Below are 26,824 nucleotides of genomic sequence, written 5' to 3'. Positions count from 1 at the left end.
AAACCAGAAAGAATGTCTTCCCCGTGAAATCGAGGTGAAGCCTATTTGTAAGAGCAGGAGCTGTGGATAGTTGCTGTCAGTCCTCTGTCACTGTGATTGATGCGTTTATTTCAACTCACGGCACCTTCCGCACAGGCCAGGTGGCTGCTCCACTATCCCTCGCCTAGGGTCACGCTGCCAGGGCTGACAGCAATCAGGGGGTGTCTTTTCAATCCTTGCGTGCACGTACACATTTTTTTCTTCCCCTTCCATCCTATCTCTTTCAGGGCCGCGGCCTCCCTCAGGCTCGCTAATAGATTACAATGGTGCTGTATGTGAAACATGAAAATCTCAGGGTGCAGAGACAAGACAAACATGGGGGAAGCGAATATGTCATCACCATAGAAACAACCTCCCAAGGACGTTGGCGAGCTGCTACCTGAAACGCTGTGGTTTTGTCTTTTTATCTTGGATCACGTTGAACTTTCTCTAAGCTGCTTTTATCCAATTTATAGTTGACGCTCTTAAATGAAGCATAAAAGCTCTGTTGCTGCACATGCACCGGAGCAGTAATGTGCAGGAAAGTTTTTGTACAGACTTGTGTACTTTAGGCAATCACTGCTTACTTCTTTGTTGACTGCTAGTTCCTGGCTGCAGTAGTACAGGGATCCTTATGTGAGTGAGTGATGTTCAACAAGCAAACTCACAGTCAGCTGTGATGAGGAGGGGTAATGGTAAGTAATGTAATGGGGGAAACTGATACGGGATGTGCACAGCCAAAGAATAAAAGGCTCTGCAGCAGCTACAGGACATCAGTGATATTTGTAAGGTGAGGTGTCTGTGCAGAGCCCAAACTAACAGGCAGTACCCACCGAAGGCACAGCTTGTTCTTTATTTATATTATTCAGTCATTTATATGCTTCTCACGCAACCACAGACATCCCGGAGTAAAGAGAAAATCTGCAATTTTTGTTATGCAGCAATGTCTTGCAATATGACTAAATTAAGACACGGCAAATTTATTTCATTTTTGTTTGCTTTTTTTAACGTTTTTTTTTAAGTATTTTTGTTGGATTTGTCAGAAACGGTCGATCAGATTCTGCTGCATTTCAGGCTTTGCACAGTGAATCCAGGAAATGAGCTAAAGGGTTTTTCCTCTTGGATTGGCAAAAAACCTGTTGAGCTCGTCCTGAAAATGCTATCTTTGTGCATCTGTGCTGTGTGACTTGCACACAGGGGAACAAAGCCCAACTACAAAAGTGAAATTTGAAGCCCATGCGCCGTCATGTACAAAGAGATCTCAGGACAGCAAGGACAATGGTGTGTTATTAGCTGATGGATGAGGATCTGCTGGATTGCTCCTGTTGACCACTCAAAATACACTGAGGTAAAGCCAGCTGCCAATCACCCAGGCAAGGTGAATAACTGGTGAACAAACAGCAGGAATGCTGAATGGAAAGAATATAAAAGGTGTTTTTTATAAAAATGTTATCACTGCTTCTCCCTGGAGTTTCACATAAATCCATTATACAGTCTTACATACCTGAAATCTGCAAAATAAGTGCATTTAAGCATAAAGTAAGGATTATCGCTCACCGATTGACTGCAAACCACACTAAAAGTCATTTTGTGATGTCACTGTGTAACACTCCTGAGTTTAGGTCTGCAATTAAGGGCAAGCCAAGGAGAGATGCTTTAAAAGCCAAAGCATGTCATCAGGAAGAAAGCGTATAATCATTTCAGGTGGAAATGCTGCTTTTTTTCCACAAAATGTTTGCTTGTACTTGTCTTTGCACAGGCAGAGAGCTGACCAGACAAATATTGATAGGGCGGAGTGGGATGGGAGAAGTGATTGAAAGGAGGTTTGAGTAAACGGAGAGCTGCTGGAAAAATGCAGAAAGAAAGAAAACGTAGAAGAGGATGGGGAACGGCGAAATGTGTTTCAGATGCCAGCCGTGGGAGATGGAAATGCAGAAAAAGTGAAGGTTGGAGTGTGGGCCGGCTGGGAGCGATGGGATTTTGACTTCATGCTTATCACTTCAAAAGACAGCCTGTAAAAGGCAGTCTGCTCCTCTGCAAGCCTCGCTCCATCTTTCTCTGTGTCTCTCTCCTCCTAACCCGAGGTGAAGTGGATCATTTCTGGCCTAATAGTTATGGTTTGATTTGCTGTGCAGTTTTCTTTCTCTGAGACAACCTCTGTCCTGGGGAGGCTGCTCATTCAGTGGCTCATGTAAGCCTCGGCTCTACACTCCCCTACTTAATGTGAGCAGCAGCGGTCACGGAGTGCAACATTTTTGGAGTGTGACATTGTTGCTTTAACAGTTCAAGCAGCCCTCCGGGGGGTGAAAGGAGGGGGGGGGTTTGAGCCACTTAGATCTGTGCTATGTAAACACAACACTGTTGTTTTTAAAATACGGCTCCGCTTTCTTTCGTGCAATGATACTCCTCTCATCCGTTTTTTGTCATCCTTGTGCTGTCTTGTACTGTCATAAAAATGATCTGAAACAAGTCACAACAGCTTGCCGCGGGCCCGTCGTGAGATCCTTACAGCTGTGTCATGAGGAAGTGAACAATCCTGAGCGATACCGTAAGGAGATTGGCCCATATGGAGCCGAAACCGAGCAAACGCGTAGATAAGCAGCGGGCTAGTTGGAATGTGAAGCCAGCGCTTCACTGTCGATCAAGGACAGATGCGTCGGACACGGCGATGAGGTGGACAGATGTGAAAGGCTGCGTTTAGCCTCAGTCGAGACAGCTGAGGCGTCAGCCAGGGTTGGGTTGGGGATGTTTTAGATTTCAACAGAGGAGCATAATAAGTTTGGCCTTCTTACATTGTAGCTGCAGTCAGTGTGAAGATTGGACTGTCACATCTCATATGTCTTGTAGGGAAGTTGGCACCAGTTCTGTAATTATGTTGAAATATCTGATTAGCTTTGCTTTGCACTGCGCATACTGGTCCTATTATGGTGAGGTTATGTGTAATTTTCCTGTTAGTTTTGCTCCACAAATGACTTAATTTTCCAGTAATTTTAGGGAAATTGGTAACAATGTTTGATTGCTACACTTCCGATTAATTTAATCCAAACAAACACGGCGATATAATGTGCTGCTTTTGAAGTAGCCACACAACAGGTCAAATTAATATGAAAGATTCACTTGAGTAACAATAATATTCACTTTAGTACAACGCACATTTGCTGTCCATTACAATAATTTGTCTTCAATGGAAATATTATGCAAAAAGCACCTGGCTGATTTTCAGGAAAGCTTAGTGAAGAGGCTGAAAAGTCTGTGTACTGGCATTGAGATCAAAGTCATTGGTGTTTCTAATACACTGCCATCGTACATGAGAAATGGACTGGTTCTTATATAGTGCTTTTTTGCTCTACTTGAGTATTCCCAGCTCTTTTTCTCATTCATCTAAGAATCTAAGTGCTTTCTATCTACAATTCACACACAGATGAACGCCCTGTGAGCTAGTCGGGGTTCAGTGCACACTGCAGACTGGAGCAGTTAGGGACTGAACCACCAACCTTCCAATTATAAGATGACCTGCTCATCCTCCTGAGCCACATTAGGCCCAAAAATGTTGTAGTCAAATTCAGTAACCCCTTTAATCATGGCTGAAGTAATAATATGTAACTGAATTTAAATATTTCCAGAACTGTGAGCTATAGAAACAGAAATAATTTAGCGAAACTGTGTTTGGATGGATGATGGTGACTGTTTGTTCGTTGTCGTGTTTTAATTGAGCAGTTCTGCCAAAGAAATTTCAATCTACTTTAAACTAAACCGACTGATGTTTGTCTCCCATGTCCCTTGAACCCAATTACGCCAATTAACACAGATCTTTCCAAGAAAGTGTCATTTTTACCATGACTGGTGTTACTAATCAGACCCCACGAGAAGTAGTGCTGTAAAGGTATGGTCAGCAGGGGGCAGTAGAGCAAACAGTGTATTATCCCCCTGCCCTTGAAAGACCAGGCCATTTGAACCTGAAAATGCTTCCTGATGCGACGCCTCTAGTAGTTTTGCGTAAAACTAGGAGATGTTTGATTCGCTCCTTCTACCCATCGTTCACACTCTGTGGAGATTTGGACCTAATGACTTCATTTTCCTCTTTAGCACTGAGCTTGACTCTAACCACGAACAGTTCTGGTCTTTTTCTTTGTCATTACAGGCTGTTATAGCTTCTAATTTTTAAAATAACTTAATTTCCTAGTTTTGCCTTCTGGTTTAGATTTCGAGCTTTCAAGTTTGAACATTTTTAAGGCATTCAAAATGCAAATGTTCATTTCAGTGAACTGCAGGAAGGAGGCGTGTAAGATGAACAGCCTTTAAATGCAAATTGCCTTCCGCTGCTGTGGACTGTATTCATCCGGGAGCCAAATGAGGTTGGACCTTAAAATGGGGATTGTTGTAGGTGGGCGGAGGACAGATCTATCCTTCGTCCATCATCAGTGCACAGAAGTGGGAGAGCAAGAAGATGTGTAGATCCAAGGTTGCACGCCTTAGGTAGATAGTGTAAAAAAGTAAATCGAGATGCATCTCACTGGTGTAAAATACATCAAAGAGTCTAACGCTACAAACGAGCAGAGTTGGAGAGATTTGAAACTGTCTGAGGAGTTTGTTTGCTGTAGTCTTTTGTTCATTGGCAAAATAACAGATCTCTGAAGACGCTGTCCTGTGATGGTAAGACTTAGAGGAATTATTTATACTTCCTCTGTGTGCTGTTTGCTTTTGTGTGAAGAAATGCATGCAGCTTTCTGTTAAGATCACAAGTGAAGCAGTGCTGCTTTGTGCCATTTTAGCATTATATCACTGTTGCTTCTGTATAACGACATTAAACACAGTCTATTGGCTAACGCGTTTCATTTTAACCCGCCGCCCGCAGGTGAAAAGAGAAATGAAAGGTTCAGGTGTAGGAGAAGCATTTTTGTAACATCAGGTGTGTTTGCATGGCAGGAATCACCTGCTGAAGGTTCACGTTCTGAAGGGGGAAACTGCTTATAGCCCTGAAATCCTGATCAAATCTGTGAAGGCTGGAAAAATAAAATCACAACTGGGTTGAAAAGGAACCTACTTTAAAAAAAAATATATAAAAAAATCTGTACTCGTATATTTGCAATGCAGACTTCTCCGTCTGTCCAGGGTCAGAAATAGGGCGCCATCTGTTTAACAGCAGGTGAAGACTAATGATGTCATAGATGGTGGAGAAAGCCCAAAAGGGAGTGAAGTGGGCACTGAGGAGGAGATGTGTTTGTATACTGAGGTCATTGCTGCACTGATGCATATGAAGTCCAGCACAGATGATGGATTTAAAGGAGCTGGATGGAGTGCATCAATTGTGTTCACACAGCCTTTGAAAAATAAAAACCCTCCCTTCTCCCTGCCAAGCCTGGAAATGGCCGGGTAAATAAAAAAGAAAAGCTGGGCCTAATAAAAGTCTTCAAACTCTACTTTCTCATTCAAGAAAAAAGATATGATAGCATCCTTAGTTTTTCTTCTCAGTCTGCTATCTTTGTAAGTCAGACTCGGCCTGCCTATTGATTTTACTTCAAAGAATATATACAGCTAGCGTAATTATTTCTCTCCCAGAGAGTCGGTTAAAACAGAATAACCACCATTGTACACTGTTTAGTTGCATCTCTGTGCTTGTGTTCCAGGCATTTTCCCACCCCTCCCGACTCTTGAGCACGCTAATTGTCTGTTGCTACCGATATCAGGTCAGCCGGGTCAAGAGTTAAAAATCGCAGTGAGCTCCGCCATCGTAGGTCTGAGCCGCTGTCCGCATTCCAATAGCTTTTAATGACTAGTTTCATCAGGCATGCACTCACGCACGCAGTGGGAGTTTAACTGAGTGCAATTTTGGTCAAGCTTGGAATCACTTTGCTGCAACTTGAGAGGCATTTTGAAATGATTGATCCACATTTGAGCAGGATTTACGACCGTTGCCAACTCCGGCTTTTTGTCCTCCGCTCCTTATAGACCGTAATGCACGGCTGAAGTACTTGTCTCATTTAGAAGGTTATCACAAGCCCCAGGTTCTGATGTGGATACAGATAGAGCTGATGTTTAAGTCTGCAGAGGTGCTTTTTGTCTTTTTATTCCCAAACGCTGATAAACACAGACACTGGCACACTTTAGAAAAGAGGCCTGCGTGTCTTCAATGGAGAGGTGAGAAACAATAAGTCCTTTCAAATTATATTCATAAAAGTATGTAAGTGCCTTGGCTAATGCTAATGAAGATGAATGGCAAATTAAAGGCAAAAGTCATGATGAATTGTCTTGTTAAGGTTTTGAGCACCTGCGTGCCTAAAAAAAAAAAAATTAAAAACAGCTTTAATGCATCTTGTCTCCAAGGTTCAACTCACCTTTTCTAAAGGATATTCCTTCATTTGGAGTTTTAATGATGCTGGTGGAGAGTGTTGTCTAACACACAAGATGAGAATCTCTCCAGGAGTTATCAAACCTGCAGTGCAATCAATGAATCATGATGAAAGTGTGCGATGGTTACTACACCAAGTGTTTTAGCTTGGTGATCTGTGCCTTGCAAAGACATCAGAAGACTTTTAATCAATATATCCCATTAATTTTGTCATTCCAAAGTTCAAGAAACTGTGTGGATATGATTTATTAATGCAACTATTTTACATCGAGGTGCATTAAGGAATCATCAGTGAGATAAAAGAACCCCAGAGCTCGGTGTTATCAGAGGACCTGGGTAACATGCAGCGTTGTGTTGGGGTGGTTTCAATAAAAAAATATCTTGGTTGCTAACAAGCAACTTCATGCTACTGAGAACATTCAGCAGGGCCTACAAAGAACGCATCACACTGATGCACTTTACCACTAGTGAAGTGCATCAGTGTGAGCATCATCATTTAAGGCTGCTTTTCTGCCTCAGGGCTCGGACAGCTCCATCATTATTGAGGGGAAATTCCTAATTTTATCAACATATCTTACAGCGGGATATCAGGTCGGATATCCGGCAGCTGAAGCTCCGGTACAAGCTGGATGATGTGGTTGGATAATGACACTAAACATCAAAGCAAATCTAGAACAGAACGACTTCAAACAAAAGAAAATCCGTCTTTTTTAAGCGGATTCGCCAGGCGTCGACCTACAGATGGGTTAAAGGAGACGCTGGCTTGAAAGCTAAAATGTGGGAGAGGCGCGGAGGTGTAGTTTATAGTTAGCTGGAAGTATTTTCAAACACAAATCAGAGGAAAGGATTTCAAGCATCACGAACAACTGGTTAGTTTAGCCAGAGCACATCTGGGGAACTTTCCGATCGCTGATGGAGAAAAGAGCACAGCTGTTTCTTTGAGTGTTGCAATGGGAAGAATTTAAAACTGTCACCCAAAGCTGGATAAGAAAGACACGTTCTGAATCGAGATGGTCTTTTGCAGAAAATCTGTTGTTTTTTTCCCTACATGAAGCATTTGGTAAATGGAAACACTTTAGTAAAAGCACTGCTCTTGATAACACACATTTACCAGCACTGTGGATTTAAATCAGGTAGTTTGTGATTGTCTTCAGTTTTTGTCAGCATGCATAGTACAGTTCACTTACATGAAGTCTCTGCTTATTGTCAACTGTACTGCAGCTACTCCTGTCGCCATAATAATAAGTACAGCCTGTCTTGCTCCTTACCACGATGGTGACTCACTCATTAGTGATATTTAGCTTTTTCTGATCTGTACTGATGTCCGCAGCAGGGGAATGCTAGGAGACAAAAAGGATTGGCATCACGACTGACGTTTCTGGATTCTGCTCACAGAGGAGAACAATGTGTTCAGATTTCTCCACTGGGGACAGATTAGTTGAGAAACAGGCTGAACAAAATTTAACATGTCTGTCGTAAAAGTAGCAGCTCAGACCCCAGGAGAAAACCAATTGGCGGAATTTTGAGAATCTTCAAACGTGTCTGTCACTTCCAGCTCCTCCAATTCCTACGCTGCTGTGAAGAAAAACAATTTGTGTGAAACTGAGGTAAATTGATTAAAAACTGTGCAGCTTTAATAGGATTGTGCATCATGCAAGTGCCATGTAAATAAAAAAGATGAATAATTAAAGACTTGAAGACAAGACACGATGGCAAAATTGGCTTTTGAATCACAGACAGTGCATGAGTTTATAAATTCATAAATCATCTTTTCCCAGCTCAGGCCCCCCGTGTGTCTGGAACACCACTACCTAGATCAGTTAGCTTATAATAAATATTATATGTACATCAGCACATACTTAAGTTACTCATTATCTTTACACACGCCCCTTTTTTTTGACTGAATGTATAAAAGGCTAAAACTACTAACAAGATGTTCCTGCTTTTAAACATAATGACAACGTTTGAATCTTGAGAAACCTCGAGCCACTTCTTGTTTCTTTGTTTTTCTTCCAAGGAGCCAGACTTAATTGTAGTTTTGAAAAGTGGTCTTGAGCAGGTTTTCCCTGTTTTTTACTTCTAACATTGAGAGCTTTTTCAGATTGAGAGTGTGTGTGTGTTGTTTTCTTCACTGACCTCAGCTGATCATTCAACTGTTGAACCACTGCTATGTCTGCACATAACAGACAAGTTAGAGAGACAACCAACTTTAAATTGTATCTTTAGGCACTTTGTTTACTGTCAGCCTGTCACAAAAACACATCATTTGTTCCCATTTCTTTAAATGAAAAATGCCAAAGATAAAAATTGATTCCCAAAGAGCTTGTAGCTGAAAGCTTGGCATATCTTGGTGTGCAGTGTGCTCTCAAACAGTTTGAAGAAAATGGACAAGTGAAGTCAAAAGAAGACATGACAGACCTAAAAAAGAAAAAGGGAAAAAAAACTATAGCAGATGAACAGTAGGTGAAAGTCAGGTCCTTGGGAAACAGAGGGGGAAAGAAAATCTAGCAAAGACCTGACATGGGACCTGAGAGATGCATCTGACCCTTCAAGTGATCCGTCTACTGTTTGCAGAAGCCTCATCAGAAATGATAACAATGATAACAGCCAAGGATGGCTGTCAAGAAGCCATTCATAAGGAAGAGAAATGGAGAGCCTGGACTGAAGCAGTGTGGGATCATTTTGACAGAGAACACAACAAAAGGACGGCCAACATCCAAAGGAGAGCTTTGAATGTGCTTCAAGTAGTCTGGAGGACTGTTCCTGAAGACTACTTAAATAAATTACAAGAAAGCTTCCTAATCAGGATGTGTTGAAGAATAAAGGTGGTCACTGCCAAATATTGACTTTCAGCTGGTTAGAATTGTAGAAACCTCTGTTTGTGTTCTCTGTATACACTGTATTTCCATGTAGATTTGAACATATTTCAGAAAGTAGCAGGACCCACTCCCCTTTCTCCAAAATCTAAGGAAATGAAGGGCAGCTCAAGACCTATGTGCAGTGTGTTTGCCTACAAAAACACTTTTTTTCCTTTTGCATCATGTACACTGATCCTGATGTCTGTGAAGTGCCCGAGGTTCAACATTAAGCTTTACTAGTATAACAAGTGCATAAGTTTATGTTGTTTTGTTTGCTTACTTTCCAATAGCTTACAGCCTCAGAGCATATCAGTGCCTTTCTTTCTGAAATCGTGCTGAAGTCTTCCTCAAAATTTAAGTTGATAAACTGCCTTTGAATTAGTGCAGTTTAATTGAAGTTCTCTTTTGCTTGAGGTAAACTTTCCATGTGGGCTTCTCCACCGTCTTTAAATACTATTCGCGTGTGTGTCACACCGGCACCAGCATGAGTGTTGCATGCTGTTTTGTCATTGTTTAACACTGTAATCGGTCACATACTGGCAACACTCCACAGTCCGATCTCTGCCACACAGCCCGGACAGAAATAGCTTTTGAAAGTGTGGCTCGCAGAAAGAGGTCACTTGAAAGTTTTGTTCCACTCTCCACCCATCCGCCCCGCTGACGGTCACGTGCCCTCACAGCAGCCGTCCCTTTCAGCCGCTGTCCATCGGCGTTCACACGTCGGGATAGATGTGCGCGACTGGGTGACAAAATTGAAAAGATGACATGATAGGGGGCAAGAGGACAGTGGGTAGTGGGGAGAGCTGCAAATCAATGAAACTGCTACTGTCAGCCTCTTGTTATTTTTGGGATGGTGAATTGATGGCTTTGTGCTCTGGCTGTGCTGCCGCTGGTGACGGCCCACTTAATGTTTGGGCTTGTGTATTCGACTCTGGAGATTATGTCCCATGAATACACCATGCGCAGAAACATCCCTCTGCTGCATTATACCGAGATATGTAAATGAAAAGCAAAGCCCCAGATCAAAGAATTGCATATGGTTACACCAGATAAGTAGCGAGGGATCCCACTGCAGTTATTCAACGTTTTACAGAATATTAAAAAAGCAAAAAAACACCAAAAAACTGAAGTTTTAAAAAGACCTTCCTTACGGACCTCCCGTTTTCTTCCCCCCTCTCTTCCCCTCGTCCCGTTCTCTTAATTGGAGGTAGATTTGATTGATGCTGCAGACATACAAGCTGTAGAGTTGTAGTTATCAGTATGCATGACTGTATTTGAATATGAAGTGAAAAGGCTATTACAGCTCAATTTCACGCCCAGCGGGATATCTGACATGTTTCTCCCTCTGTAGAAATCAGCCTGTCAAAAGTTCTCTTTCCGCTTTCCGTCTCTCTCCGTCCCTTCACATTTTCCCTTAAATGTATGTCTTTACCCCCTCATCCAACTCTCAAATATTTACTTTGTGTCTCACACATTTGTATGCCCTCTCCGTCCAACCTGTAGTCTCTGTGAAAGGGTTTTTGATGCAGTTGTTTCTACCATAAATTCTATTGACCAATCACATTTGAAAAGGCTTTGGTGATGTAGAGGTAAACGACGTTGTGGAGCGCAACAGTGGGCTTGAATGCCCTGAACTGCAATTAAAGTGTAATTATCAGTCATTTGCGATCGATATTTATTGACACCTGTGCTGAGAGATCCTCACCTCATCATGTTATGTTAATGCGTAGAGCTGCTGGCTGACTGACCAGAAAATGCTGCACTTGCATCATCTGACAGCTGATGGTTCTTGTATTGGCTTTCTGATCTTTTCATCTTTGTCTGCTTTTTTCCCCCCTCCAAGATAAGATCATATTAGCTTGTCTTGAAACTTACAAAGATTACTGTTGCTGGAGTGACAAGATTGGCGATATTGTGATAATGTGCTGTAAATTTGATGCATCGTCTTTACCTTTAGAAACTGTGCCCCGCTGAATGGATTCAGGAGTTCATTATACAAACCTCCTCACTCTGGGAAATCAGCTTCTCGCTTGTTGCTCTGTCATTTAGTCCAACTGCGTCCTGGATCCAATTTCGTAGTGTTCATTTAGAGACTGCGGTGGTTTGTGCTTGCTCCTGTTTTGCTGGTTTGTACTTTTTATTCTGCTTTGACGTACTCGAGAGAATGTGGCATGATCAAATATCACTTTTAGCGGAAAACTTAAAAGATTTGGTAAAGTGGGAATGCTCATTTGATATACACCTTTAAACCACATCACATAGTTTTCCTCATTATTTTGACTACAGTTGCATTATTTTGTACAATTTTTGGTCTCGTGGTAACTCACAAGAAAATGATCTAATAGGTGCCACATGATGTGGAATCATTATTTCTTTTAAACCTGAGGGACATGGAGTATTTGTCTTTTTGTCTCGGAAATCTGTGTCAGCAGACCTCAAGAAAACATCAGCAGTTGTAGAGGAAGTTAAACTTAGTAAGTACTGCTTACAGATTTAAGTCCTACTTTCAGAAGAATAATAGATAGTTAATAATATACTGAAAATCTCTTATTAGAAAGTATACCTCTTTCACAATATCTAGCAATACTATATGGTTATTTATTTACTGTTTATTTAGTCTTTTATTATTGACTAGAGCCTGACTAATTTATCGGTGGGCTGTTATTAGATATATTATATTATATGTATATGTGTTGGCCTTTATAATGGCAGATAAATGAAAATTTAAACAGTAAAGAAGAGATGGAAGAAACACCCTTTACCTACGTTATCAGTGTTGTTGCATAGTTTGTCCACCAGAGGGTGCTGTACAATGTACCTGTTGGTAACGCTAGTTTTTTGTTTTTTGAATGCCACAGAGGGCATAAACAACTAAACAAATAACTAAGGAATACATGTAAAAATATCTTTTATTTCTAATTGGATTTCTTATTTAATATTCAAATCTCAGAGTGTTCAAAAAAAAAAGTCTCAACCTGCTAATTCCTATAGAGGATTAAGAAGTGCAGTTATTCTAATGTCTAATATCCAAAATTAATATTAAAATTAATGACTGTAGAAGCAAATGATTAAAGTTCAGGTAAACTGATCTATTCTTGAGTAAATTTATTTTCCACTCAAAGTTTGATGCATGGCTGTGATGTGACTGTTGTTTGGTTGTTAAAATCTCTGTTGCGTTGACTGGGCAAAGTTCATGAGTGGGACCAGCAACTCTGCTCTAAGACTATTGCGAAGCCAAAGCTGTTTAAGGAGTGTTACTCAATGAAGCTAAAGTGTCGCTTAGCTTGTTATACAATCCAAAGGACCTGGCCTTTCTTTACATAGTACAGTAAGTCTAGTGTGTCATCTGTGGTGACTGAGAGAAGTCCTTTCTAATAGCTCTTTTTGTGAAACACTAACTGAACCTCATATTAATGTATTAAAAAATATTACATGGGCGAAATTTTGATTTTTTTATTAAAAAACTGACTGAACTAATTTTTCTGTTTAATCATTAAAGTGGGATTCAGCAGGTGGAGGAACACTAAGATTGGTTAAAGTGGCTCATCAATGTTTAAAGAACAAGTGAACCCAAAAGGCTTTAAAGACTTAAGTTTCAGGTTTCCAAAAAACACTGGAAACTCTTTCAAGCCCCAGTGAGGAATACACCCGTAAGATTGTTTTTTTTGTTTTTTTATGTTATTCTTTCCTCCATTTAGACTATAATTGCTTTGATGTTCGAAGCGTGTAGTGCTGAAAAATAAGAACTTGACTCAAGTGCATTAAACCTAAAGTAACGAGCCAGTTTTGAAAATGTGAGGAATAGAAAGTACAGACTTTTGTGTTAAATTGTTACATATACCTGAAAATTCTAAGTACAGTAAAGAACTATTTGTACTTTGTTACAATACAGTTTAAGAATATTAAATGATTTGAACAATAGAGCTCAACAAAAGACATAAAACAAGTCAAATAATACATTATCTAGATGTCTCTGTACACAGCAGATAACTTATAACGCAGCTTTAAAATCATTCATTCTCATTAAGTGGGCTCTGAGGTTGTTGAGCCCTCAAGGTACAAGTCCAGAAAAGGTCGATTTAGCAACACTTTAATCAATATTGATCCCCCGAGGGAAGGTGAGACTGTTAAGGCAGGTTAAGTTAATGTTATATGAAGCAGGAATTTATACTCCAGAGTGACCCACAGTCAAATTTTATGGGCCCTATGGGACTTTTTGCTGTACATGCTGAATGTGATCTGCTGGTGGCAGGCACGGGATGTTTGCATACTTCAATTGCTTGCAGCCCCCCACACCACCACCACCACCACCACCAGTTCTGTTGTCCGGTTGCATCTTGCTCTTAATTTTAAGTGAGTCACAGCTGTATTTAAGGTTTAATAGGTGTTTATTAGTTTGTTTCATCCCCTATGTCCTAATATTTATTTGGGTGATTCTGCTATACTGTAGCTTTGTCCTTGAGTGCAGCTGTGAGGATGAGTGTAATAAATTACCCTCTGTCATTTCTGCTCCACCTTGCATCCCTCGCTGCCAGCTGGGGATTGGTGGAGAGACGGCAGTAAGGCCCTCTCGGATTGGTGGACAGTGATAGTGGCTTATAACAGGTTTGGTGGCTGACTCTTTGTCTTAAAGCAGTAATGGACTGAGAAGGAGGAGGCTCTGTATGTCTGAGTGGGTCTGTGTCTCTGTGTGTGTGTGTGTGTGTGTGTGTGTGTGTGTGTTAAGTAGGGTTAGAGGGAGGTGCTTTTAGGTTAAGCTCAGTGTACCGAGCAGAGGGAGTCTATTTAAAGGACACCACCCTCCCTCTCTTGAATGATTGAACAACATTTGCCCCTCCCCCCATTGCTCATCAAGATCAGCTGGAGGAAGTGGTGGCTCAGCCAATGGGATTACAGTAGCAGATTGACTCTGTGTGTGTGTGTGTGTGTGTGTGTGAGAGGGAGAGGGCGAGCAAGCCTGGACAAGCCAGCAGCAGCAGCGTCGGTAGCAGCTCAGCCTCTGTGTTTGTATATGCTTGTGTGTGTGTTTGTATATGCGTGTGTGTGTTTGTGTGTGTGTGTGTCTGTTTAAAGAAATGTAGGGCAGCCACTTGTTCTCCCTCCCTCTGACGTCTCTCTCTCTCTCTATCTTTTCCTGTGTCTGTCTTTGTTTCTGCGCTCTGCTGAGGTAGCTCCAGTCGCCACGGTGACGGCTGACATTGTTACTTCCGCATTGGCTGCGGCTGTCTCTCCCTCTCGGTGTCTCTCTCCCTCTCGGTGTCTCTCTCTCTCTCGGTCTCAGCTCACCTCAGGGACTTATAGAGGGGGCATGCAACCTCCCTGAACAACCATTGTCAGTGTGAGAGGGTGAGTGTGTGTGCGCGCGCACGCGTGTGTGTGTGGGTGGATGAGTGTATGTGTGTGTGACTAAAGGTGAGGTGACTCCAGGATCCAGACATGAATTCCTGTTGGAAGATGAAGATTCAGGTACAGATTCTTGCTCTTGGTGATGTTGCTGTCGTGTGTATTTGTGTTGCCTTTGTTTGTGAGTTGTACTGATGTCATTGTTGTTCTTGTTTATTTTCACTGCTGCTGCTCCCGCTCGGGGACGAATGCAGATAGATCCTGTCAGAAACGTTGCTTACATCATGTGTAGATCCATACAGTAAATGATCCTATATGAGGCTTTATTCGTAGAAAAGATCGTGATAATAAACGGGAAGTGAGGCTCACTGTGGTCTCCATATCACAGCTTGCTATGCTGAGGCCTTCTTTCCACTGCAGTCGCCGAGTGATGAAAGAGTTGCCAGGAATGTGTCTTTACGTGTGTGCGTATGTGTCAGAGAAAGGAATGAAGACTAAAATGAACAGAGACATCCATCTATCACTGTGATGGTGGTTGTTACGGCTTTACGTGATGCGTGTGAGAGTACATTATATTTGTTTTGCCCTCCTTTTGTGTCTTTTGTTTACTTTGTTCTCGCTCGCTCAGGGATCCTGTTTGCGCGTTTGTATTCGGTGCATGTACCCACATGCATCTCTTTGTTTTGGGGTTTTTTAGTCTTTATAGGGGAGCATCCGCCATCTCCTCTGCGTGAACGGTTGACCCACATTCTCCTGTGCTGGTGCCCTTTTATTCAGGATGAGTAGGGGTGCGCAGACATACTATATATAACTTCTATAACTGTTATCAGTTTGATTGCTGTCATCGTGTTTGGTAACAGGCTGCCAAAGTACAGGACATTGTAAACTAAGCCCTGTCTTTTGTCATGTGCTCTGTCATTTCACTGTAAGTGCAAAAAAATAGCCTGTGCTGTTTTGAGTGTTTACTAATAGTTACACACAGTTGCTCCAGATAAACACACAAGGTCTCCGCGGCAGAGAAGTCTGACATCTAAATATGTATTTTCCCTGTTAGTCAGCGGCTTGGCATATCACATCATTGACTGATGCACCAAATCGCAAAGCTTTGTGTCAAATCGCCAGCTGGTAACGGGGGTGATGGGGAGATTAGTGCAGTCACATGTCATGGCAGGGCTTAAAACCTGTTCTAGAGGGGAGATGAAGGGAGAAATCAGGAAGAGGAGCCAAGAAAGTGATGAGGCCGAGGAAGGAGAGGATAGTGATGCACAGGCTGCAGGAGTTTCAGGGTACCTTTCCAGTACTCTTTTGACAATTTATTTTGCAAAGTATTTTGCACCAGGACCTGTGTTCGCTGCTTTCTTTTCCACTTCTGCTTCTTGTTTCCCCTTAAAAAAGTCTCCTTTTTGAAAACCCACAAGTGCGGTTTAAACATTCGGCAGAACTGAGAGTTGCGCGTTCATGCCGTTGATACTCTTCACGCTACATACTAAAAGATTTTCCAAAATCTTTTAGTATCTTTTCGGATGCGAGCGTCAGAGCTAAAGCTCCTCTGAGCAGCTGCTAAATGCTGCCAGCTATAAAGAAAAGAAGCTGTTTGGTGTGTTTGAACTTCATGTTGGCCTCTCTTTCTGTTTTTTGGTTGTTGTTTGTTGTTTTTTTTTTAAACTGAATGCCAGTAATAGAGTCTGCGAGTTCTCTTTTAAAACTGAAAGTTCACTGATGTGATGACTCGCGGTCAGCATTTTTCCTTCCTCTCCTGCTTGTCTCTGTGAGCCTGCCAGTGTAACGATTTTATCACAAGGGGACCAAGGGTTCAAACACTAATAATGCAGCTAGTTGGGAGGCACTCCACTGAACTAATTATCTGTAGCTTGACTTTTTCACGCAAGTTATAAATAATGACTTGTGTCATGTAGGAGAGTGCAAGCCCGAGTGCAGCTAATGAGGAAATGTGGCTTTCCTGTAGAGTGACAAAAATATTTCACCGTATCTTTGGACCTTTTGATGCTTTCACAGAGCAGTCGGGTCCGGGTCGTACATCGCTTTCACTTTGTCATGCAGCTACTATAGAACCAACTTGTGGTGCTTCATTGTTGGTGAATTTTATGTTGACTGTAACAATAACAAATATAGCTTTAGTAGAATAGCCACCGTCAATGCAGTACTGCATTGCATGTGATGGTCACTGTTTTTCCTGCTTGGACATACTGATATAATTACGCCTAAGATGAAAGAAGATGGTAAGGCAGAGCAAAAGAGGCGGAAGAAGGGGAAACCACAAGCTTATATACGTCTGATGAGAGCACAGACACGCACACAGAGGTGTGTGAAAGCTGTCGATTAGTGCACAGATACGGTCTGTGGAGGGGGAGGGGGAGGGGGGGGGGGGTGTCTCCTTCTCATGAAGTCTCCGCAGTGTTTTTTTTAAACGCCTACACGAGTGCACAGAGCCACACACTGATGCTGAACAACGACACTTTAGGGCTGCCAGTTTGATTAATCATTTCCTCCTTTCTACAGAAAAGACTACAACATCAAATTTAAGGATAGATCTTGCAGAAAGCTGGACCTAAAAATGTGTAATTTGTTCCATTTTTCACCTTTTTTTCTAAAGTGCATGACCTCCTTTGTATATAATGCCCCTTTCCCCCTTCTGGACACAGTTATTGTAGGTTTGCTGGAACTTCTGTGGTCAGCCGAGCTCTCCATTAATGGTTGTTACTGCGCATAGTTGAGTTCGCTCATCTGGTTCTGCTCTCCTGCACAGCTGCCCCCTCAGAGTCAGCCTGTATTTCCCTTTTAAGTGGCCGCTGGACACTGACAGGACAGGAAACCATATGAAAGCTGGCTTCCTCCCTCGATGGCACTCTTTCTTGTGGATACTTGATATTGTGATGACGTGTGACTATAATCTCAACAACAGAGGAGCGAATGAAAGCGGTGTTTACTCGGATATCTCTTTATCTCCGGTCTGTCCCATGCACGCACTTGTGCACACCAGCTGTACTTCCAGGCTAAGAGTGTCTTGATAATGGCCTCTTTGACATTGATGGCATTTTTTTTTTTTTTATGTGATCTCGATTATCTGCGTTTGGAAAGAAGATCTTGTGCCTGTTTGTCTGCGGCAGTTTGTGCGTTCAAAAACAAAAGAAAGCACCACCATGATTCAACTAAAAACTGTGTGTGTGCTCGTGTGTGTACATGCGCGTGTGTGCATTTGTGCCTTTAGTCTGCAAAACTTTACTTCCTCAGAGGGCACTTTCATAACCTATTTTTTAAACCTTAGTCTTCATTGAAGGAGGAACTTACGATGCAGATGTTCATGTGATTGAATCCATTTATATATTCCCGTTTTGCTTAAAACCAGAACACAAAAAATGCCACAAGTAGTACAAAAAAATATATAAATATAACATATAATATTGCTGTCAGTCACGTTGATGTTTAACTTTATTGTGTCTGGGTTTTTTGTGTGTGTGCACACTCAAATGCACACTCAAAATAGGAATGAAGGGAGGTAGAGAGGCTGTGTCGCTGTGCTGTCGTGCTACTATTAATCATGCTATCTTAAATGTAATATTATCATTATGTCAATAATTGTATTTTAAAAGATAATTATAATCTAATATTGTGATATCACATTGCTAAGGTTTCAGGCAAAGTGAAAACTGTAACAAGAAAAACAAACAAACCTGAAAGTCCGACCAAATGTCATGGAAGCACAACTTTCCATGATAAAATGTAAGATTTGGAATTCTAGGACAGTAAACGTGTAAAATTAGGGTTTTTTCTGCAGAAGAAATACAAAGTCCTGTTTTCAGTTGTTCTGGGTGATCAGAGTACATGTGTGGGTGTACGCTGCAGGAGCTTTAACAGCCCGGTCATGTTTTCAGCCTTCTCTGCAAGTATGCAACGTACAGAAGACTTAAATGTGAAAATTGAATAGTAACACATTTTGTGTGAATTGTGTGGGTAATGTAAGCGTGCGTGCTCACAGCTTTTATTTAATTTCTTCTGTTTATGCTACTTCTTTTTTTGCCTTTTTAAATCCATAACACCCACCAGGGTTTATCTGCTAAAACACAAACAAATACACTATTTTAGATCTTTTGACCCTCGAGATTAAAGACTTCAAGGATTATTTACAGTATTGAACTGCTCAACTAATGCGGTCGTAGGAAGGCAACATTTTAATGGATTGGATTGGATTCTGAATGGAGTATGTTCTGCCATGTGTTGAATTACTTTAAAGGCATTTATATTCATGCACCTTTTTTGTACTAATGGATCTTTCTGAAGGCTGTAGAGTGCTGATGGAGAAGTATAAAAAAGGTCACTGTGTCTTTGTGGAATTAACGAAAGTGTTTGATAGGAGAGCCAAGAGAGGAACCGTGTTACTTTATGAGGAAGTCTGGAGTGGATGAGAAGTGTGTGAGGGCTGTTCAGGAGAAGTGACAGGGCCAAGGGTCCGAGGGAGGGGTGGGATTACATCAGAGCCGCTTCCTGTTTGGAGTGATGATGGACAAGTTGACAGATGAGGTCAGGCAGGACTCTCTGTGGATTATGATGTTTGCAGATGACGTTGTGATCTATAGTGAGAGTAGGGAGCAGGTGGAAGAGAGTCTGGAAAGGTGGAGGGATGCTCTGGAGAGAAGAGGAATGAAAGTCAGTAGAAGCAAGACAGAAAACAGGTGTATGAATGAGAGGGAGACAGGTGTAACAGTGAGTAGAAGTAGTGAAAGCAGATGAGTTTAAATACCTGGGGTCAGCCATCCAAAGCAGCGGACAGGTGAAGAAGAAAGTGCAGTCAGGGTGGAGTGGGTGGAAACGAGTGTCAGGGGTTATTTCTGACAGAAGCATCCCAGCAAGAGTGAGAGGGAAGGTCTACAAGATTAGCAGTAGTAGTCCTATTACCATGGAGACAGTGGTGCTAACAAAAAGACAAATTGGGATTTAGCTTTTGAAGCTAGACTCAAATGGGCTTTAAAGGAACTGCAGTTTTGGGAAAATCAATAGGTTTCCAGTTAGTTGTAGGTAATGTTTGTTTGCTGCAGAGGGGGGAACGCACAGCATGCACAGGAAAAAGTCAAACCTATAGCTTGCAGCCCTGTGGTTGTTTAAGCTTTCAGTGGCGTAGCTGAGTTGTGGGTCATTCAGCTGTGGTGATTAGCAAATGATACATCTTCTATTGAATAGAAGAGTTCAGCAGCCTGCAGAGGTCGTGTAGAGATGTAATGAATTTACAGAATGAACGAGAGAGGAAGAAAAAAAAAAGGCCACACATGCGCACACACACACACGTACATCTGTCCATTAATTTCGCTGATTTAATTCCTTCGACAGTCACCTTATTACCACTGTCTGATAGCAATCATTCATTTGCCTCCTCTGCTTCTTACTTTTTACGTCTTTTCCTCCTCCTCCCCCCTCATCTTGTTACAATGTCAGCAATTTGTAGCAGGAGATGATAAAGAGGTACTACAACTCTTTATTGTTACGTTGGCAAAAAAAAAGCTGCTTTTTTGCACAGGGCAGAGAGAGCTAACCCATCTAATGAATTAAGTTTGAGGTTTTGTTTGAGATATTTTGTATTTATAAGTCATTTTTGAACAAAAGTGGGGGTTTTTGACTGGGCCCATTTTTCAAGGTGCCTATTAAAATGCCCCACATCCATTTTTACTCTTCCCAATTATCCTTCAACTGACACCCTAATGAAGGTGTTTATTCTCCCCTCCCCAAAAACCCCCCCATTGTGATTCTGTTGTTGAAACTGATCATTTGTCATTATAGTTGTATTTGTTGTTCTATTTTTGTCTCTGAGGAAGTTGAAAGCGTTGAAAGCTGGAAATGATTAAACTATTCCAGGCAGGAGATGTTGCTGGTAATGATGATGAACGGTTTATTTTGCTGTGATAATAGAAGTTGAATAACTTACTGTGAGTAAGGAACACCAGTGTTCAGTGTTTCCTTTTTCTCAAGAAAGACGTAAAATAAATTCTAGTGCCTTTGCCAAACGTGAGCCGCCATTACTATCGTGCTTTCCATGGATCAGAGATGCAGCATGTCCAGGCATGTCCTCTGTGAACCGTTGAAAGAATCTAAAGTGGGTGAAGTCAAACTTTTGAGAGGGCAACAACAAATAATACACACAGACTGAGAAGAGTGAAGAGTGAAGTGTACTTTCACAATGATTTGTTGTGGGAAAAGTGTTAAAAGTCATTCTAAATAAAAGAAGCAGCATTTTTTCAACACCAAAAAAAGTACCTTCTTTTGTATTTATTTTATATTTTTTCCAGAGTATTTTAAAATGTGCAAAAGTGTGGGATTGCACATTTGCACTCGTGACCCCGTGTGTTAAACCCTGCTTCATGTCGATACTGAGGCTGATGCAGCTGCTGGTTCAGGCAAAGAGCAGATGGTGCTTTAAACAGTCTTGCTGACTGTAAGTCTCAGGTTTGTATTCTGAGAAGCTGTTGACCTCAAACACAAGACCTATCTTTATTCTGGTGCGACAATGGCGAGAAATGATGCGGAAAGCGGACGGAAGCAGCTGTTAGCAAGATTAACTTCTCCAAAACAGCATTTCAATAGAAAATCAGACATTTACTGCAGGGCTGTTTGGACAGTTTTGCCCTTAACACTATCCGTCCTCCAACAGCATGCGATTCAAAGAGTTTTACATTTTATTCCATCCACATTTAATTTCTTTGTGGCTGTGCATCAGTAATGAGAGTTTGGGTTAAACAAGACATTAAAAGGCATCATCTTGAATTTGGAAAAACTGGGATAGATGCTTGAAAATGAGTTAGCTGCAGGCTTCGTGGGCTCTCAAAAAACTGTGTGACTTTTGTAAAAACTGGCTGCAAGTTGATGCTGATGTTTCTAATCGACAATTTGGTTATTTCTAGGTTTTAAGTATAGATCACAATTTCAGTTTAAAACCTGTAATGTGATTAACGAGGTTAAATGTTTCATATTGTGTTTGTTTGCCCTACTGAAAAATAGAGGTTTATAATGATTATCTAAACAAATTGTTGATGGGTGATTTTTATTGGTGAAAACTGAACAAAAACCAATTTTGACAACTTCAAATGGCTTCTGGTGATGAAAGGAACTTGGAGAGAGTCTGGGTTAAATTCACAAGTCTTATCTTCTTGAGATTCTTCCATAAAAGTGAGCTGAGCCCTTCTCTCTGTGGGCTAAGAACAGACCCTTGAAAAACACAGTGATCCCCCCGAATATGACCTCTCCTCCTCTGTACTCTCTTAAGCTTCTTCTGTTACAAGCCAGAGTCTTCAGAGTCCAGTGTGAAAGTTGTGTTATCAAAGACTGGAGCTGCTAACAGACCCACAGAGGAGGTGGAGAAGGACAGGCACAGTGGACTGTGAAACCTGAGCTCTCCTTTATCAGAATTATGCATGAGCTTAGAGAAGCAGGCCCTTTATAGTCTACAGACGTGGCAGTGAAGGTGACTCCCGGACCTTGTACTGTAGGAAAGACAGTTAGACAGTGCGGGTTTTTAACTGTAACCTGTGCTTAAACGAGACGACAAATGAAGATGTATTTCCTGTCTCTTCTTTTGTCATCTGTATTCAGCTTGTCTGCTCTAATCACTGCTGTCTATAAAAGCCATGAGTCCATTTGTGGCCTTGTTATTTCCAGAACCCCGGAGTCTGGGGATGTACTCTTGTTATCGCTTTTTTTTCTTTTTCTTTTTTTTAACCAAGAAGGAAGGATTAAGGGCAAGGATCATCAATTTGTTCTTTTCGTCTCCCGTTCCCTTTATCCCTCGCTGTCATCTCCTGGAAGAAAAAAATGAATTTTTATGCTCCTCAACTATTTGACAATTGATTTGCTGAACAAATTGCGCCCATTGAGAGCTGTATTTGCCATTTTGTGCCATTGTGTTGAATGCACTGAAGGAGTAATGACATGGAAATGGGGAGGAACTGCTTCACTTTAATCCACTAGTACAGCAAGAGACCATCTTGGTTCTTCATGCATTTAGATCTGCAAAAGTACATTTTTGCAATTAGATGTTTTTTCATTTTTCAACATGTTTTCATGCAATCTCTGTACTTTTTTTGTGTGTTAAGTGCTTCAAGTTATGTGGCAATATAAACCAGGAAGTGCATCATACTAGAGGATTTCCCATTAAAACTCGAGATAAAAGGGATTGAGATTGGAGATAATCGCCACAACTTTGACGCTTGAGTCAACAAATAATGACACGAGATGTCAGCGCTGCCTCCTCTTCAGTTGCGTTCACTGCTGCCGCAACACTTTCCTCCACGAAAGACCACAAGACAGTAGGACAGTACCTTAAAGGTCAGGAATTTTTACACCTGCATATGAGTGCATTGTCCAACTCTACTAGTTAAGAGATTTAATCACATAGTTTTAGCTAAGAAACGATATCCAAGTACCACATAAACATGGAAAATACAGGAGAAGGAAGGGAAGGTCTGGGTTAGTTGGTGGGTGTGTTGCAAGTATCCTTCGTTTTTTATCTTATGTTTGTTTACATGAACGGAAATATAAGGAGGCGGGGAGATGCAGCAAGTGATTGAGACTCGGCACATGCAACGGTCCTCAGTCACCATGGCAACTAGTCACAGCTAGGACACATCAAGCACTTAAGTAATTAGAAACTGTAACATGTTGTAGAGACTGTTAGTGGTATGGCGTGTTTGTGTGTCTGTGTGGGTGTAGGCTTGTTTGGGCAAAAAATGGTGGAGATAACACTTCGGCTGCTGATACTTATTAACAAAATGAAAGTTCCCAGTGTTTATATCTCCAAAAACAAATACTGCTTTTCTGTGTGTGTGGTGTGTGTGTGTGTAGGAAAATGACAAGGCACTCCCAAAAGGCCCTGGGGCATAAATACACTCAAAAATACACCATGTTCTTTAAATTAGTGGGGGAAGAATCCACTAAATGAATAGTAAAAATTAAATTTGAGGTGTAGCTCTTTTCTCTTGTCACTACGATTTTAAGGGTCCTCTGACTCTGATGCTACCTAGAACATGAGCGTAATACCTTTTCATGCCTTAAACAGCAAGAAAGTGGTTGTTGTAAATTATTTGATGCGATTACTTTCTGGCTTTTTTTTCTTTGGATCTCCTTCTCTCTTAAAGAAAATCCTCCAAACTTAACTTTTGTTCTTAAAACAAACTCTTAAAGAATTGAACAAGAGTGCTACTGAGAAGAAAATCAACTTGAAACAAGTAGAAATTTTTTCACTTAAGCAAACATAAGCACAAAAAATAGTAAGTATTAAATGTCAGGGATGATTGGTACTCACATGAGAGTGAGTGGATTGTCAACTAACCGCAGATACGGTGGTTTGATTCATGTTCTCTCCGCATGCCGAAGTGTCTTTGAGCGAAACACTGATCTCCGAATCCTATAAATAGATTAATGAGAAAAGCTCTCTGAAGTCATCTGTAAAGCAACAGATTTTAAAAGGCGTTCTATAAGTGCAGGAGAGTTAACAGTTAACACTTTATCTAATTAACACATTGACACATTACATTTTGGTCACGTTGCACTAATCATCACTGGGGACCGGTTGGTTTAAGGGTCTCTGAGCGCACAATGAAGCTGCCTTGTGTGGTCTACAGCGTGCAGGAAGAGGAGGCAGAATTCAGCGGGGGCTAATATAGCCAATTTTTACGCCTCAACAGTTTAATCGGGCCGTACTTTCATGTCTTCATAAATTTGAAAAACTCTCCCCACAGAGCTGGTTTCTCTTTGCAAAGATTTGTTTGTGTCCAACAGCCCTGTCAGACCTGGTGTGAACTTGGATGTTATGTAACTATGATTGATTACTCATTAAGGAACCATGCCCAGCCTTAATAACAGCACTGAATGCAGCACAGCGCCCCAGCGGCTGTTTGTCTCGGTCTCTGATGCAAGCCGAGAACACTTAGTGCGACTCGAGGATCATTATAAAACTTGACTATGCTGAACGCTGGAAATATTTGCCTGTTTTTGCTTCCTGGGTAATGATATAAATATTGTGACTGAATTTGATTTGGAGTTTGGATGGGTGCGTTATACAATCGGCTTGTTCTCTTTTTGTCTTGTGCCAGAGAAACTAGATTTACCAACTTAAAGTGCCAAACAGCACATGCTTGCAGGCCCTTGAGCTGCTAAGAAATGTAGCGCATTACACTGAGGAGGACCAAGAATCAGGCCTACTCGATCCATCCCTATTTGAGTTTTTTAATGTATTTTATCATACATTTTGGAGTTTTTTTGTTTCAAGACCCCCTAGCAGCATGCCTGTAGGGACGGCAGTGTTGTTCTGTTGGTCTGCCGTATTCACCCAGATTGAAAAACAGTCATGTTACAGAGTTTTTTGAAAATTTTCTGAAAAAACAAGTACACTCCATGATTCAGTGGCCTGTGCAACCACCTTTACCAATAATAATAATAACAATAACCTCTCATATAATTATGGAGGAATTCTGGCAGTGTTGGTTCAGCTCCTTGAGATTTGCAGGTACAGCTCTTTAGAGCTCTCTTAAGGTCCCACCACAATATTTTAATGAGGTTGAGATCTGGACTTACTGGATCCGTGCAGCACTTTGCTTCTTTGATTTTTTTTTTAGTCGTTCTGTAGTAGATTTGCTGCTGTGCTCGGGATCACCATCCTGTCCTGTTTGACCCATTTTTGGCCAAGTTTAGCTGTCGGACAGATGGCCTCACATTTGACTCTAGAATAGTTTGGTTTATAGAGAAGTTCATGGTCTACACAATGACTGGAAGGTCCCCAGGTCACATTCAACATGTTGCTATGATGTCTTTGGTCATGGTGCTGTGCATTATGGCTAAATATTTCTACTTTGGTTCTGGTTTTTGTCCAAAGGACATTGTTCCAGAAATCATGTGTTTGTTCCGGTGCAGTTTTGCAAACTGTTCTTTTTAGAGAGAAGAGGCTTTAAACATGCAAAACCTTCCAAATAAGTTATACTTGGATTTTTTTCTAATTGTACTGTCATGAACATAACATTTAACATTTTGCTCTTTGGGATTTTTGCAATTTCTCTTAATGCTGTATAGTCGGACAATTGGGAGAATTTGCTGGAATGTTCACTGGGAAGATTGTGACATTGTGTTAAAACTTCTGAACTTCTGCATTTTTGGAGGAATTCAGAATTGATTATCACATGCAGTTGATTAGCAGCACCTAGCTGCTACTACTAGTGCTACATAGTATTTCAGCCCTATGTATCCTTTGAAAACCTTTTAGTTAACAACCTTTGGATACCTTCAGGTTTCATGCTGAACAGCGTGCTTAGTACAAATTGTCAAAGGTTAGCATACAGAACTAACCCGGTGAGCAGTGTAAATATTGCTAATGCTAACATTACATGATAATGCTATCATTTCACATATTTGAATTATCCGTTTCTGTCAGGCAGCTTTTCACTTCGTTGTCTGCTTTTAGTATGTAAAGTGCATGCACAGACGGGATGGCATTTTTGTGTTTCTGGATGTTTTTCACTCACTGGAGCTGTCGTTCTATCTTTTACAGAATGAAAAGCCTCTGGGTCCTTCAGCAAGCCGGTCCAGCAATATATCAAAGGTGAGCAAAGCACATACAAATGAGAAAAATTTGAATAAAAGATGTACAGGCTGGGTCCATCACAGAGAAAAGGGAGCACACTTGTAGACAAGAAAATGGCAGTGAGGTGAGCTGTATTTGAAGGTGGAGATTGACAGAGTAGGCAGACATGCACCAGAGTGTAAGCAGCTGATAGATGACCTGCCTCTTTCTCATCACATCGCCACAATCAGAGCCGCCTTACTGATCAACCTCTGAGACTTCTGTCTTTCTACGTTTTCTCTCTTTCCTTTTATGCTTCATGGCTCCCATAGGTAAAGCTACAGCCTGCATTGAAAATGGCTCTATGGTTTCAGTCTTTTTTTTCCCCTCTTGAGCCTCTTAGAGGATAAACCCTTTACTTGTGCTAATAGATGTCAGGGTCATTCTGTCACCACGGGAAGGCTCCAGCAATAACATTTGATCCACGAGCTGCTCGCTCTTTAAACATGAGCAAGATGAGAGGTATTGCACCCGAGAGACAAATGCACTGATCGTTTGCAGGATAACGATTATAGTAACGAAAATACAGTTTTTCTAAGACAGCGTGCCACTCCATGACTGCAGGGGAACAACTGGCTCACATTTACAAAAATATGTCCATTTGATGGCAAATGAATCTGTTATATGTGCCATACCTTGTAG

General features: G+C 41.3%; 1 protein-coding gene across 2 annotated transcripts in view; it reads left to right on the top strand.

The window, feature by feature from the left end:
* The window catches only part of marchf8 (membrane-associated ring finger (C3HC4) 8), a 92,018-nt gene that overhangs the window by 39,122 nt on the left and 26,072 nt on the right, over positions 1-26,824 (top strand). For both annotated transcript variants that reach the window (XM_003451925.5, XM_019366474.2), the window contains exon 3: positions 26,111-26,161. In XM_003451925.5, the coding sequence (XP_003451973.1) occupies positions 26,111-26,161 (51 nt within the window). The remainder of the gene's footprint in view (positions 1-26,110; positions 26,162-26,824) is intronic.

Source organism: Oreochromis niloticus, linkage group LG13 (assembly GCF_001858045.2).
Source record: "Oreochromis niloticus isolate F11D_XX linkage group LG13, O_niloticus_UMD_NMBU, whole genome shotgun sequence".
NCBI classification, from domain to species: domain Eukaryota; kingdom Metazoa; phylum Chordata; class Actinopteri; order Cichliformes; family Cichlidae; genus Oreochromis; species Oreochromis niloticus.
This window is presented reverse-complemented; position numbering and strand designations above follow the sequence as displayed.